Below are 15,216 nucleotides of genomic sequence, written 5' to 3'. Positions count from 1 at the left end.
CTCATTGTATATATTAGTGCCTTTTACTCATTTAGAATGCATTGATCAGTCAAATAACATCATCCTGTTTATCTGTTCACTGTCATACACTAAATGCTTATGTGTATGATAAATGTTTTCAGATTCAACGTGATCTTTAGCGCTGTGCCTTTTCTTAACGATTAGCTTGACGTGTCCATTTTTACTGTATTTTCCTTTTCAATGTGAACTGCTCTTCATTTAAAAATGTACAGGATTAATATTGTCATTTTATTCCAAGGTGCCATGCTAATATGTCTGTGCTGATTTTGATACTGTTCAGTTGATGTGTTTTTGCTGACACCAAGCATAGCAATCCATGTATTTATGATATATTTTATAGGGGATGACTTTTGCTAAATGATAAAAGTGCCCTTGCTGTCTGGATGGGGAACGAGCACACAACCCTTATGGGCTCCTCTGTTTCAGAGTAGTATAAAACTTCCAACTATTTAAGCATTGCGCTTCAGCCTCCGAGCTGCTGCTTGAACTTAGCTTGACGAAGCACATTTGTGTTTTTCATCGGTTATTTTTATGGAAATGTGCTCCTTATGAACTTTCCATTCCATTACTTCTGTTTGAGACTTCATTGTGAGGAAAACACATTTAGGGCGAATTAAAGTGCTGAACTAATGTATGACAACAGAAGAGCCACATTTTATTTTTATTTTATTTACTATCACTTCAGTTGGCAGAATTGATGATTCCAAGCAATTTGACGTAGGAAATGTGTTTATGTAAAATTTGACACAAAAAATGTGTGTTTTAATAGAAATATCACACACTGGGACTTCTTGCCAAAGAGCGTATTTATTCAAGAATGTCGTTTCTCTCGGTTTCTTCATTTATAAACTCAATCTGTATTCATTTGTATAAAGTGTTTTTGTACATATGCATTGCATATGCATGTGTGTTGACATATAATTCATTTTTGTATTATTTACATCAATGCATGTTGCCATACTGTTACATCAAAGATAATGGATGAAAAGGGAAAGCCAATAATGCAGTGTTAAAGTCTGCATCTGTCAGTTGATTTATAAAATTTCAATGCCTGTTCACAGTAGCAATATCCGGCACACACACCACCACACAAGTTTCATTTTGGGATGAATATTACTTGTATTCTTATTAAGCACATCTTTTGTATACATACAGCTGTATTTACAAAAGTGACATGGTTAATGTATCATGGTAGTTTAGTTGCGGTCTACCAAGTTTTACTGCAGTACTACACTGAAAAATCCTAGCACAGATCTCTTTCAAACAATGCTTTCATTGAATTTTAATAAAGAGGTGTACTAACTGTGGTATTTGTTCGCATGATGGTACACTTTTGTAAGGGGACGACGCTCAAAACCGACCCGTTCTACTACTACATCCAGGCCATTTACTTGTAAACCACGCCCCCTAGCGGCTGTTTTGGTTACGACCGCGTGACGTACGCGTTTGCGTAAGGGGCGTGGCCGCGCAGCCCCTCCCCCTCCACAGTCTGCCTGGAAAAGAAAAAAAACTTTTTGTATCGAAGGAATCAACAGCCGCCATCTTGTCGCGGATGAGCGTCAGGATTTCGGGAGAGCATTATATTATTTTTAACGCACCCGGCTCCATCGGAACCGGCCCAAATAGCTTCCCTGCGACGGAAAAGACAAGCTTCGGGCCGAATCGCGGATCTTTGTGCCGAATATTAGCGTAATGGTGCCGTTTTTGTGGTCGGCTGGAAAACCCCCGTATATCTGATTTCCCCCTTCAGCGCGAGCGGCGCTCCTGTGCCACTCGCCTATATTAAAATACAATTATTTGCTCTCATTTTTCATTTATATTTCCGGACTTTCCAGATTATTCGCTTCGGGCTGGACATGGAGCTTGAAGGTCTTTATTTTTATTCGCAGAAAACAGCCTTTTTGAACAGAGCCACTTGAAGGAACCGGGATTGATGATTTTTCTCCCCTCGTCGTTTGTTTTTCGGTTTTAACGATGATATAATGTATTTCCGTGGGGTTTGGGGTGATCATTAAGGTTAATTATGCGGGTTTTGGGTGTTGGATTATCATGGGGTGAATGGCGGTGGCGGAGCGGGGCGCTGTTGAGTCGCGTTTGAACCCCATCTGTTAATTATTGGCCCCTGATCGCTGAATAATAATAGAAAAACCCGAGGCTTGATTTGATTTATTTCATTTTGTCCCCCCTCCCGGGCTATTGGAAGACGCATTTATTGCTTTGACGTGTTTTTTTTGTGAAGCGAGAGAGCACGATGGCTGATAATCTACTGGATATGGGTCCCTCCAGCGCAAAGCGGCCCAAACTCAACTCACCTGCGCTGTCCTCCTCCGACACTCCAGGTAAGATGCTGCCGATCACACCTGTCAAATCTGAGAGCCTCTCCCGTCTGAAATCCAGATCAGATCCTCGCATAGCCCAGGTCTTCTGTTTGATGTGTAACACGCTCGCTCAGAAACACTTTAGACCAGGTAAAACTATCACGTGTTTGAGGAGAAATCTCTCAGGCAGGGTTCAGGTAGCGATCTCACCTGACCTGTAAGAAACCAGGTAAGTCTCAACGTCGGAAACCCCTCACCTGTCCCACCAGAAACCGATCAGTTCAGGAAAGACGCTCGGTTGTCCATCTCAAACCCCTACAGACCGGGTCCAGGTCTTGCTAGCGTGCGAACCAATCGTGCTTCAGTTTTATGGCCCATATCTAGTCTTTTTATGTTTCGTTTCTGAGAACTGATATGCAGAACGAAAATGTTTAAACAATAATTCTCTATTTTTGAAAAATAGGTAGCTTAGATTCTATCTATATGATTGTAAGTATATATGTGTGTGTGTAAAATATACGTATATATATTTTATCTTTGTTCTAATAGGATTAAGCTATCTGTTTTTCAAAAATAAAGAAATAATTATTTCTGAAAGATTAAGTTGTTTTTACATATTTTACAATTCAGAATTGTTTGTTGGGTGCTTTTGTGTAAATGTCAAATGGTTCCACATTAATAGATTTGGTATTAAATAACTGATTAGGTTGAAATGCGATAATATCTGTGCAATACATTCTAGATGTCATGTTACTTTTCTGCTAAAAAATGCAGAACTGTTTTATTTCTAAAATCCAAAATTATTCATATATCTAAAATTTTGATGATAAATAACTAGATGATTGTTGGACAACAATATAAATATATATTATAACTATTTTATTAATAAAATACTCTCGTTGTTTACAAGTTGTTTTGCGATCTAAATGGTAAAAAAAATCTTGTTTTTAATTAAGCAACATTTTAATTTAAGAATGAGTAACTTATAATTGTTTTGTAGTATATATTCTGTTTATATACTACATGTATGTATGTATATACTCGTTGGGTGATTTTTTTTTTTTTTTTTTTTTGGTCGCATTTAATCGGCAAACCTGTCATTTAAAGAAACGATAACCAATTGACAGTTGTTAAGTGTGAATATCGGTAAAATATGTTGGTCAAAATGACTTCTTGTTGCTCCCTATCTCTCACCTGTCCTGTCAGGTCAAAGCAGGTTCAGGTTCAGACACTTAACCTGTCCCATAAGAATCCTCTCAAAACTGGGTTCAGGTATGACTTTTCCCCAAAACCTGGTCTATATGATAATCTTACAGTCCATCAGAAAGTGATTGTTCTTGTCAGCACAACAGCATAACCAGCAAAAGCTCTTATTTCCAGGATGTGAAGTTTAGTCTGCAAGCAGGGATGCGTTGAATTAGTGTGTATACAACAAATCTGTGCACTTTAATATGTGCAGCAAATGTTTGCGTTGAATGTAAAAATGTAATTTTTTTGCTATCACAATGTCTTTATAAGATATAATCAACTCTACGTAAGAAAGATGGTGGAGAATGTTTATTTTTTTTTTTTTTACTCACTTGAACTGATAGTGACTTTTGAAGCCATTTACCTGCTGAATGTGATCGTATTCATATGGAACGACACTGATTCTGATATTTATCTTCACATGCTCTTTTGAGTGAGATCTTTAAGTTATTCATATAGATGTGGCTAATAAGCATCTCCCGAAGCGGATTTCTGTGAGGGCTGCTAATAATCAGCACAATGACAATTGACATCAGTCTCGAGGAAAGCAGAAGTTTTCTTCTCATCCTCATTTCGCTTGCTAGTCTTCATGCACCAGCTGTTGAGGTTTCACTCAGCTGAATATTACTTGGGCAGAGACTAGAGCAGTGATTCGCAACCTTTTGGACTCGAAGGCCCCTGTTATTCATATTCAAAGCCTCCAAGAAATATGATTTCAGTTTAGGCTGCATCTTGATTAAGCATTTTAATTTAGTTTTAGATTTTTAGTATGTTAATATTTACGCATAATATTTTTGTCAATTTATTAATTGAAATATGAAATAATACATTCAATATTAAGTCATCCTGCAGATGTGAAATTATTTCTTAAGCATGTTACCGCTTCAAAATTTTGTGATTTACCAGTTCATTGTATTAGACAAATATTAGATGGCATGCTTCAACGTTTGGATGTGTAGGACTGTAATTATGAATGGATGGTTTCTCTAGTCATTGTTTATAGGAGCAGCCACCCACTTGATAGCATCATAGCAGTGAGTTTTGCACAGACAAGCATTGCTCATTCTCCAGATGATTTCTTTTTCAAATGTGAAATTGTTTAAAATGTAGCCTAATGGTAGGCACTAGAAAAATGAAGACACGTTTAGTAATTTCAGTAGTCTTGTTTTAGTAAGCCGAATGTAGCATGCATTCTGGTTAGGATTTCAGGGGACATCCTATTGGGTTTCTTGTGAAGCAGCATGTTTTTTGTTGCAGAAAGTAGCATTTTGTTTAAGAGCATAACTTAAGACTCACATCAGGAAATTCCACAGCTCAGCATGGAGAGATCCGTTGTTTCCTGTCTCCCTAATTCCTCCCATGTTTTTGGATTAACATGCAACTTTAAGTGCACTATGAAGTTTATTTGACACAATACTAGCCATTTTCTAAATCTGATGTAAGTGGTGTTTGCTCTGCAAAAGCCGTAATCGTAATGCTAGAGTGGAGTCGTGGACAGTTGCTAACAGGGCACAATTGGTTTTGATCTCGATTCTGTACTGATTAATTTGGCAATCAGATGCAGTACATGTAAAAGAAATAATCTCTCTACTAATGCAGGAAAAGTTACAATAAATCCTGTCAGTTTGTACATTACTATTTTAAGGTGATTTGTAAACATTTTAAATTTGCACACAAGGCAGTTTTTATCATAAATTAAATTTAATTCAAACATGCATTAAAAGGACGGTTCATCCAAAAATGAAAATTATCCCATGATTTACACACCCTTAAAAGTAAATTTTCATTTTTGGGTGAACTATCCCTTTAAATTTTGAAGAACAAGTGAAGTAAAAATATAAATATGTAATAAAGTATAATAGGGGTGTGCGATTATATATCGTCTGTGATAACACCGTAATTGTTGTTTTAACGATGTGCAATTTGACAATATCGAGTATTTAGCAAAAACCAAACAAAACACCTACGGCGTGCACGCATACATTAGCCTATGTGGCGATGAAGCGGGTTAAACGGTGCACGTGTGCATTTAGTGTGTTCTTTCACTGCATGATTCAGTCTATTAAAATGCATTAAGAATGATTGCAAAATTCAAGATATGGGGCAGAAAATGTATATTTACGTTTCATATAGTTAAAATCACATGAAGAGTGCCATTTTTTTTCTTCAAAATAAGCGTGATTACAAATGTGATATTGATTTTATACAACAGTTTAATAAACAATAAGTTAATATTAAGAGACTTACGTTTTAGACACCATATTGCCTGTTTTTGCTCTATTTCACCGACAAAAAATAATTCCAAACAGCTACAGCACTGTTTTGATGGTGTTTCGTTCCTGAATGAATCAACCGTTAAATTATTTGATTCAGTGGCAATGACTCGCTTATTACCAGTGACTTTCTGCCACCTACTGGTGGTTTTAATTTCACATTTAAAGTCTATTTTCATTGTTAAAATAATTTAAAATATCAGTATTCAGTGTTTTAGGTTTAAAATGTCAAAATTATGCATTTATAACTGGTTAAAGCACTCCATGTCCCTCTGAGCTGCATCAAATAGTGTGTAAATACATCTAAATGCCACTTCAGATGCAACTTCTGCAAAGATGAATTTAGATGATACTGGTTTCGTTTGTTTGGTAACAGTCTAAATGTGTATTATCTTAATTGACTGATTAAATGTAACAATTTGACTCAAAAGATGTACACTTTTAGGAAAAAAAAAGCTTTATTAAAGGTAGTTTTTTTTTCAATATCGCACACCCCTACAGTATAATATTTAGCTTCTTTCTATAGTTAATTTTTTTTAACAAATTGAGTTCAAGGTTGTTGAATGGATTTTTTAAGGTTAACAAGGTTACTCGACAGTTTACAAGCTGTTGAAACACTGATTGAGCGACATAAGACATGACACATTTTGCTAAATTGCATTTTTTCTTTCAACACCTTCTGATGTTCATTCATGTTCATTTTGTGAAGTAACTAATAGTAAAGCGGAAGAGAGGATCTGTTCACATGGGCTTCACGCTGCTGCTTCTGCTGAGGCTGCAGCAATCTGTCACATCAAATTAAAGAGTGCCAAACAGTGTTCATTGCTAGAGTTTTGTAATAAACTTAACAGAATTTGAAAGCTTAGACTTTTTCATATCAAAAGTAGCGGAACACAGATTATTGCGATTTATTGGTTGGGCGGTATGCTATAAATAATGATTCATTAAAGGGATAGTTCACCCAAAAATTAAAATTGCCATAATTACTCACCCTCATGTCGTTCTAAACCAATAAGACCTTTGTTCATCTTTGGATTACAAAATAAGATATTTTTGATGAAATCTGAGAGCTTTCTTACCCTCCATAGACAGCAATGTAAATGTAACGTTCCCATGTCCAGAAACGAAACAAGGACATCAGTAAAATGGTCCATGTGACATCAGTGGTTTGACAATAATTTTACAAAGCTGCGAGAATACTTTTCATGTGCAAAGAAAAAGACTTCATTCAACAATTTTTCTCCTCTAAAGCCGGGCTCACACTGTGCGATTTTTAATAGTCTTTTGCGATTGTTGCTTGTCACACTGTACAAACATGATCCCCATGTCAGACTGTAGGATCTCAGTTGTCAATGTCAGACTGTACAACAGTCAAGACGCGACAAAAACGGACGTACTTTTTTTGTTTTTTTTTTGTTTTTTACTAAAACGGACGTACTCGAAGACTTGTCTGGAGTTTTACGTCATCAACACGTGACCCGCGTTCTCTCGCTATAATGGTAGCTAGCAAACAACAGCAACGTGTAGCGTTAGTTTTATTAATTACATGCCTTGATGTTAAAAAAAAAAAAAACGAAAAAGACGACGTGTGTGGAGCAAGTCATGGTTGGGCAAAAGAGGACTTTATGGACTTCCAGTTCTACAGAGCGAACTTGAGGTAATTTTGTTATTCGAGTTTAAACAGCCTGCCCCTTAATAAATAAACTTGTGGGTTGGTGATGGCGCAGTGGATAAGACACATGCCTTTGGTGTGAGAGACCCGGGTTCGAATCCACTGTGAGACACCAATGTGTCCCTGAGCAAGACACTTAACCCCTAGTTGCTCCAGAGGCGTGCGACCTCTGACATATATAGCAATTGTAAGTCGCTTTGGATAAAAGCGTCAGCTAAATGAATAAATGTAAAATGTAAATGTAAACTTTAAGTAAACTTTACTTTGTACATATATTGTTTTTACAAATAACGAATGGTTTGAAGTTGTCACGCTAATTGCGTCATCAAGTTCAGTGCTCCTATTGGTTCTTGGTTTGACGGTTGTCGTAGGAGATGTCACACTGCAGGAAAGTGTCTGAAATCTTCTGACACTGCCAGAATTTAATCGGAGGAAAAAATTGATCGCAACGGCCATTAATCGGCTGTCGGTGAACATGTCAAACCAGCGATCTAGACAACCGATTTTAGCCTAGGATTATAGGAATCTTTTAGGATTTTCAAAATTTGTCTCAGACGACCAAATCGTGGCCAAAATCGCACAGTGTGAGCCGGGCTTAAATCACATCTGAGCCATTATCGAGAGTACCTGTACACGTAAACAACGCATGTACACGATACACAAAGTATTCTTGTAGCTTCGTAAAATTGAAGTTGAACCACTGATGTCACATGGACCGTTTTAACGATGTCCTTACTACGTTTCTCGGACTGGGAACATTTCAGTTCCATTGCTGTCTGTACAGGGTTAGAAAGCTCTTGGATATAATCAAAAATACCTTAATTGTGTTCCAAAGATGAACGAAGGTCTTATGGGTTTTGGAATAGGGTTGTAACAGTGAGGAAATTTTCCCACCAGTTATTCAACATGCGACAACACTGATAATACCAGTATCACCGTGGGGTGGGATGTTCCCTCTTTTCCTCGCTTTCCTTCGCTTTTTAATAGCTCAAAAGTTCTGTGCGTGTTTTACTTTCACTTTTGAATTAGAATTTGGCGTCAATTGCATGAATGCAATTCAAGCAACAACAAAATATAACGTCAAACTCACTTAGCCTATATAGAAATCATAGAACTTTTATTAACAAAAGGAATAATGCATATTATAGGCTATGCCTAATAGCAAATAACAAATAGGGCTGGGTATCGTTCAAATATTTTCTATACCGATACCTTGACTTAGATACCGGTTCCTGAACGATACTTTTTTTTTTGATACCAATTTTATGAAATCCGTTTTAACAATATTACATAAATATTACAAAAACATAAAAATTTGGTTTAATTTTTCAGCTTGATGTTTTTACAGACTCAAAGACTCATCTCCTGAGCCACTGCACAGTGACACAAAATGTAACCAACACAATAAATTTGTTTTAATAGTTTTAATAAAGTTCAAATAGTTTTCAGTTTACACATCTGTTAGGCTACACTAGTGCGTGTTCATAGCTCAGACAGAATCCTCATTTCTATTCATTTTCCACTGATTTACTGATGAGCATTTGCTGCTTCCAGTGCTGTCTACCTATGTTCTCTCTTTCACGATCGCTGTTCTGACTTGGAGGAAATGACATATTTCAGCAACATTACATGGCCAAAACACACAGCAGTCGGAAGTTATTACAAGCACTTGATGGTGGTTTAAACAGAGTTTTGAGGAAAAGCAGAATATGAATCTTATTTATTGTCTTATGATGCTACAGTGTGCAAGAATGGTCATGTAATTTCGCACTTTTGGTCGTGTAAAATGGACGGAGATCTTTTCTGAAATGCAGTGGAAATGCCTATGGACGAGGGTCGTTTTCATTTTAAAACAAAAACGCACCAGTGGAAATGTAGCCTTACATCTTTGGTGCTTTCCCACTGCATAGTACGGCACGGTACAGTTCAGTACGCCACACTTTGGGGGTACCACAGGGTACAGTACCTGGTACTTTTTTTTTAGTACCACCTCGGCTGAGGTTCCAAGCGAGCCGTACCGTTACCAAAACGTGTAAATTCTGCTGATCACTGATTGGCCGGAGAGAATCGTTTCTGCCTGCGTCATTGAACTTGCGGCACGAGACATAACAGACCCGCTAGATTTAAATCAGCACAGTCAGCGAAGGATCGACCGTAGGCCTGCACAATTAATCGAATTTCTAATCGCAATTACGATTATGGATGCCACGATTACATAATCGTTCAAAGCCGAGATTACAAAAATAAACAATTAAAAATGCCCACTTGCATTATTCTGTGTGCTTGGTGTTTGCAGCGCGGGGTTTAACAAACTCGAACACACTGGATAAAAGACATTTTGTCTAACTGATAATTGTTGTCACTCTGTTGTGCATGATATATATGTTAAACGACAAATGTGTCAAAAGCGGAACAAATTAGCGGTACTCGTTTGAACTGCGCGCCACACTGCCCTTTTATCCGCTTGCCTCAAAACAGCGCAGCGCAAGTAAGCATTTATTACAGTGACCAGTCGCGATCACGCGCTAAACAACACTGTGAAATCCAGTAAGAAGCACTCGAGTTCAGCGCAGAGCTCTCCAGAACAAATCACGTCTCTTTAATTTAAACTGGTTTAAAGCCAAATAAATCGGAGCCGTTATTCTCATCAACACTGATGGAGAAAGCATCAGAAACAGTGCAACAACGATCCAGTTATAAGACGTTTCAATCCACAAATCACCCACATTTACCATAGTTTTACTGTAACACTAATGGTAACTACTAATGGTACGGTGGCTGAAAAGTAGGATATTCTTGAGTATTATATTATTAATATACTAAATATGTTAAAGGAGTAATGGAATATAATTACATTTTGTTAATTATTCTATCAGTTGATGTGGATTTGTAATTGACAGTGTCTTTAGGCTACTGTTTTTCAATGTAAACACCATAAAAACCATATAGTTAGGCTACTTTTTTTACCATGGTAATGAGATGCTTTACTTTTGGTTATGTATAAAAGATGAGGCTGTTACAGTTTTCACAATGGTACTGTCAAATGTACATCTGCATCCCATCTCAAGCTCCTGTTAATGTGCATTTCTAAGAGACAAAACTTGTAATATTACATGTTCTGGTGCAACTGCTCTCGAATGTTAGTCTGGAGCCCTGATAATATAAATTGTATTGTAAAATGTTACTGTAATTTGAAATTTCGTCTGTTTAATTGTAAATGAAATGTATAGAGCTTTAGTAAACCATTTTGTATTTTTTTTATTTTAGTATAACATTATACCATGCATAATTTTACCTGTTTCTTTGTTTAAAGAAACAAAGAAATAGGTAAAAACCAATGTACAATTGACATTTGTGGCTCAATGCTATAGAAAAGCAAAAATCTGTTCAAAATAATCGTTATTAATAATTGCAATTACAATCTCATAATAAACAATTATGATCTTTGTCATAATTGTGCAGCCCTAATCGAACGCAACTGTTTTGAATGGGCACACCTTTTTTAACAACCAAAAATGGCTGTTTCGTTGTCTGAGGAAGTACAGATGTCCCTCTCTTTGATAGCCGAGGAGCGGATCCAGCGAGAGCTTGATGGAGCGACGTGGAATTATAAAGTTTTTCAGGAGTCATGGCAGTAGAGGCAGCGCAACTATAACGACACGTGAATAATCCCGCCCACTCTAAAAGCGGTACTAAACTGCAGTGGAAACACAAATGGAGCCGAACTGAGCCGTGCCGTTCTGAACCGAGCCGAGTCGTACCACGCAGTGGAAAAGCGTCATATGGGGATTGGGACACTTTCACACTGCAGCCTCACATGTGTGTAACCGGTGTGTAAGCTAGTAGGTGTGTTCGACTGTGCAGACTGGTGTATTACAGTATCGCAAGAGCTATAGGGAGCAGACTGCTCCGCATGCTTTCGAATCACTCTTGCGGATATCAAACACTGATTGATCTGTGTTGCACGGCACCGCTTCAAGTCGAACACACCTAGTGCTGCAGGCTTATTGGCTCACTGATGTTGATGAGATTAACCCTTTAGGTATCGAAGACTGATAGCGAACAAGACGTTTTTCGATACTTGATGTATTGAGGCTATTCGGTCGGTGCTTAAAAAGTATCAAACTCGATACCCAGCCCTAATAGCAAATAACTTGCACAAAGTTTAAATGGGTATACAATACTGAAAATAATTACTGAGCAACACTGTGGAACCAAATGAATAGCCTACAAAATGTGGAACGTTTATTAGCAAAAGGAATAAGAAAGCTTCGAGGCATGGCATAAACCTTGATGTTAATCTTTGCCAGAGCGACGGCGCACTGAACGCTCTTTGTTTGCATGTGTCTTTGTTTTCTAATAGAATAAATGAAACGGGACAAAGTTAATCTTGATAAACTATATATCATTCTGAAGGTCTAAGCCTCAAGCATCGCCGACAGATCGCTGTTTTTCGATGGAAAGCTTATAAGGAATGTATTTGCTACATTTGTGTAAGCAGTACACATCAAAACATGCAGAATAAAAAAGCAGTACGTACCTTTATCATTGTAATAACGAGTCACAGACTGCTGAAATCCCAGTTTAGTTAGAGAGGTAAGGGTCCACAGAACAACATCCCAGCGAGCACTTTTAGTCCAGCGAAACAATAACGTTGTAATAAGGATGAATATTCCTCTGTTTACATTTAATTTCTTTGGGAGAGTTATTGTTCGCGTCCGTCATGGAATAAATTACGCTCAAAAACAGCGTCTTGGTGGTAAAAAAAACAACACTGTTGTAGCATACGGTTTTACAAACATAATGAGACCGTCCACGGGAAAAAAAGTCTCAGATAAGCGGAATATAGTTTTATTTGAATTTGGCGCTCTCTCCTGCCAGCTCTGACGCACGCTGTGACGCAGCTGTCATCTGAGCGGGGCGTAACTTAGCGATCTGCTTTTTCCATTAAAAAAAAACTTTTTTTTTTTTTCTTCAACATTTTTTATGTGTGTGTGTGTATTGTGTGGGGAATGTGGCCGTATCTGCATGATTATCATATGTATGGACGCACATCAGCGTGTTTATTACTGACTCTGACGGCTATCATTGTGATTCAATGATCAGTTATTATTGATTATATGGACCATCTGTATGGATGCACATCAGCGTGTGATTACTGACTCTATGACCATGTCTGCCAATATCACTTCATGTCTGGCAATCAGAATACTTCAGTATACATACTATATACAAAGCAATGTTTTTCTATTTTTTTCCTTTTTTATTATTGTATTTTTTATTGCTCAAATAAATCACTTATATGATGTCTAAAATTCTGTCTATTATTTTATAATTGAAAAACTATGCAGGAACATGTATAATTACTAAAATAGCTTGTATAATTCTGCAATCCATTTGGTGGTTATTTTTCCTCAAACAGGGGGGTGGGGGGACTATAAATAGTTTCAGAAAAAATATTGCAGGAATCTAATTTTTCATGGCATCATCTTCAAATTTGAAATATAAACTCATGAGACACGTGGCTTTCAACCCATTACTTTTCTGGATTGCTCCAGGACTTATTTCATGTATTTGTATATGAAATAAAAAAACATTCAGTGTGGAAAAATATTTTAAGGCTCGTCAGTGTCTATAACTTTTTATCTTTTTGAGCATTATCAACTCTGGATGATGGATAGTAAAGCCCAGAGTGTCTTCTTTCCAAAGATACCTAATTTGTTTGTGTAGCACACTTTGTCAGGAACTGTTACCGTTTTAATTTAGGTAGGTTATTTTCACCTGTGAGGCCCACAATGGGGGGCGAAGGTTAACAGGTTAAATATAATAAATTACATTTTAAATAAAGTAAAAATCAGCAAACAGTGTCAAAACAATTAAATAAACAGGAATATATATAAAAAAAGACTGTCGTTTAGCACATGGCATTGAGCAGCCACATTCAATTTTTAATTGTAGTGTCTCTAACTGAACTAAATGATTTCTTTTGCTATAAAAAAATCAAAACGATTGTGAGGGGTTTCACACCGGTAAAACGATCAACACCATCTATCACAGCAAGCCTAGTTTGGAACAACTTAAGTAGCCTAGTAGTAGCAGTATGTACACTCAGCTGAACAATAATAATATATTTCTGCCGCAGTGTCTTCCAAGTTAAACCGAACTTTTGATGGGTTGCCGTGAATACCTTTACAGTTCTGTGTGTATATGATATGACGCTAGTTTTACTCGGATCAAATGGTAAAATGTTCATGGAGTGACTCTCAGCAGTTCTAGAGCTGTTGTTCATGCGTTTATGTCCTCATTTAGACGGCAGACGCTGAAATCGAGCGTCACGTATGCTTCAGTCTGTGTGTGTAGTAAAAGAAACCGCGCGATGTAGTGAGCAGACTGCTCCATACGCTTTCGAATGGCTCGTATGCTTATTGCCTCACTGATGTTGATGAGATTAACCCCTTAGGTATCGAAATTTGGTACCGAACGACAGGACGTTTTTCGATACTCTGTGGTATTGAGGCTATTCGGTCTGTGCCTACAAATGATCGAACTCGATACCCAGCCCTATTTTTAGCATGTTATGATGCTGGACTTATTAAATCACGGTGTGGGTGAAATCTTATAATTTCCAAAACAAGCTTTTTTGTGTGTGTGTGTGTGTGTTGCAAGAGAAGTCATACACTGAAAAATAAATCTGGTTTAGGATTTACTTTGAAACAACTACCGTTCAGAAATTGTTAGTAAATTTCACAAATAATTACAAAGAAATGGCAAATAACACATTAGATTTGAAATTTCGAAGTAGACTGGAATAGTATTTTATTGTAAAAGGTACTCCAGTAGTTTGCTTTATTTACAACTTTGAAAAATCAGTTTTTGCATTGTAGATGAGACGCTGAAGGCTTGTTAATAATCGGCCCATGTGTTAACTAGAGATCGACCGATATATCGATTTACCGATATTTAAGCATTTTTCCATGATCGGATATCGGTTTTGTAATATTGGATTCCCCGATAAACACGTTTTGAGAATTGCGCGCAGGATTGCAATTGCAGTGCGTCTGAGGGGAGACGAGACAACAACTGCGTGCAGGTACTTGATTTGCTGTAGTTAGTAAACTATTTAATATTACAGTCATTAACCTGTTACCGTTCACCAGAGCGACCTCGCACTGAACGCTCTTTGTTTGCATGTGTCATTGTTTTCTAATAGAATAAATGAAACGGGACAAAGTTAATCTTGACAAACTATATATCATTCTGAGGGTCTAAGCCTCAAGCATCGACGACAGATCGCTGTTTTTCGATGGAAAGCTTATAAGGAATGTATTTGCTACATTTGTGTAAGCAGTACACATCCAAACACGCAGAGTAAAAAAGCAGTACGTACCTTTATCATTGTAATAACGAGCCACAAACGCGTCCACTGCTGAAATCCCAGTTTAGTTAGAGAGGTAAGGGTCCACAGAACAACATCCCAGTGAGCACTTTTAGTCCAGCGAAACAATAACGTTGTAATAAGGATGAATATTCCTTTGTTTACGTTTCATTTCTTCACAGAGTTATTGTTCGCGTCCGTTATGGAATAAATTACCCTCAAAAACAGCGTCTTGGTGGTAAAAAAACAACACGGTGTTGCAGCATACGGTTTTACAAACATAATGAGACCGTCTACGGAAAAAAAAGT

At 37.3% G+C, this 15,216-nt stretch overlaps 1 protein-coding gene across 2 annotated transcripts in view; it reads left to right on the top strand.

Annotated features, from left to right (window-relative positions):
* Positions 1-1,510: 1,510 nt before the first annotated feature.
* Positions 1,511-15,216, top strand: part of LOC306849186 (CREB-binding protein-like) — a 72,890-nt gene continuing 59,184 nt past the window's right edge. The window contains exon 1 of one of the 2 annotated variants that reach the window (XM_079384044.1): positions 1,511-2,360. In XM_079384044.1, the coding sequence (XP_079240170.1) occupies positions 2,273-2,360 (88 nt within the window). In that variant the 5' untranslated portion in view covers positions 1,511-2,272. The remainder of the gene's footprint in view (positions 2,361-15,216) is intronic. The other variant, XM_079384043.1, reaches the window with a different exon arrangement.

This window comes from Barbus barbus, assembly GCF_936440315.1.
Source record: "Barbus barbus genome assembly, chromosome: 3".
Taxonomy (NCBI): domain Eukaryota; kingdom Metazoa; phylum Chordata; class Actinopteri; order Cypriniformes; family Cyprinidae; genus Barbus; species Barbus barbus.
The sequence above is the reverse complement of the archived record's forward strand: the minus strand, read 5'-3'. Positions and strand labels throughout refer to the sequence as shown.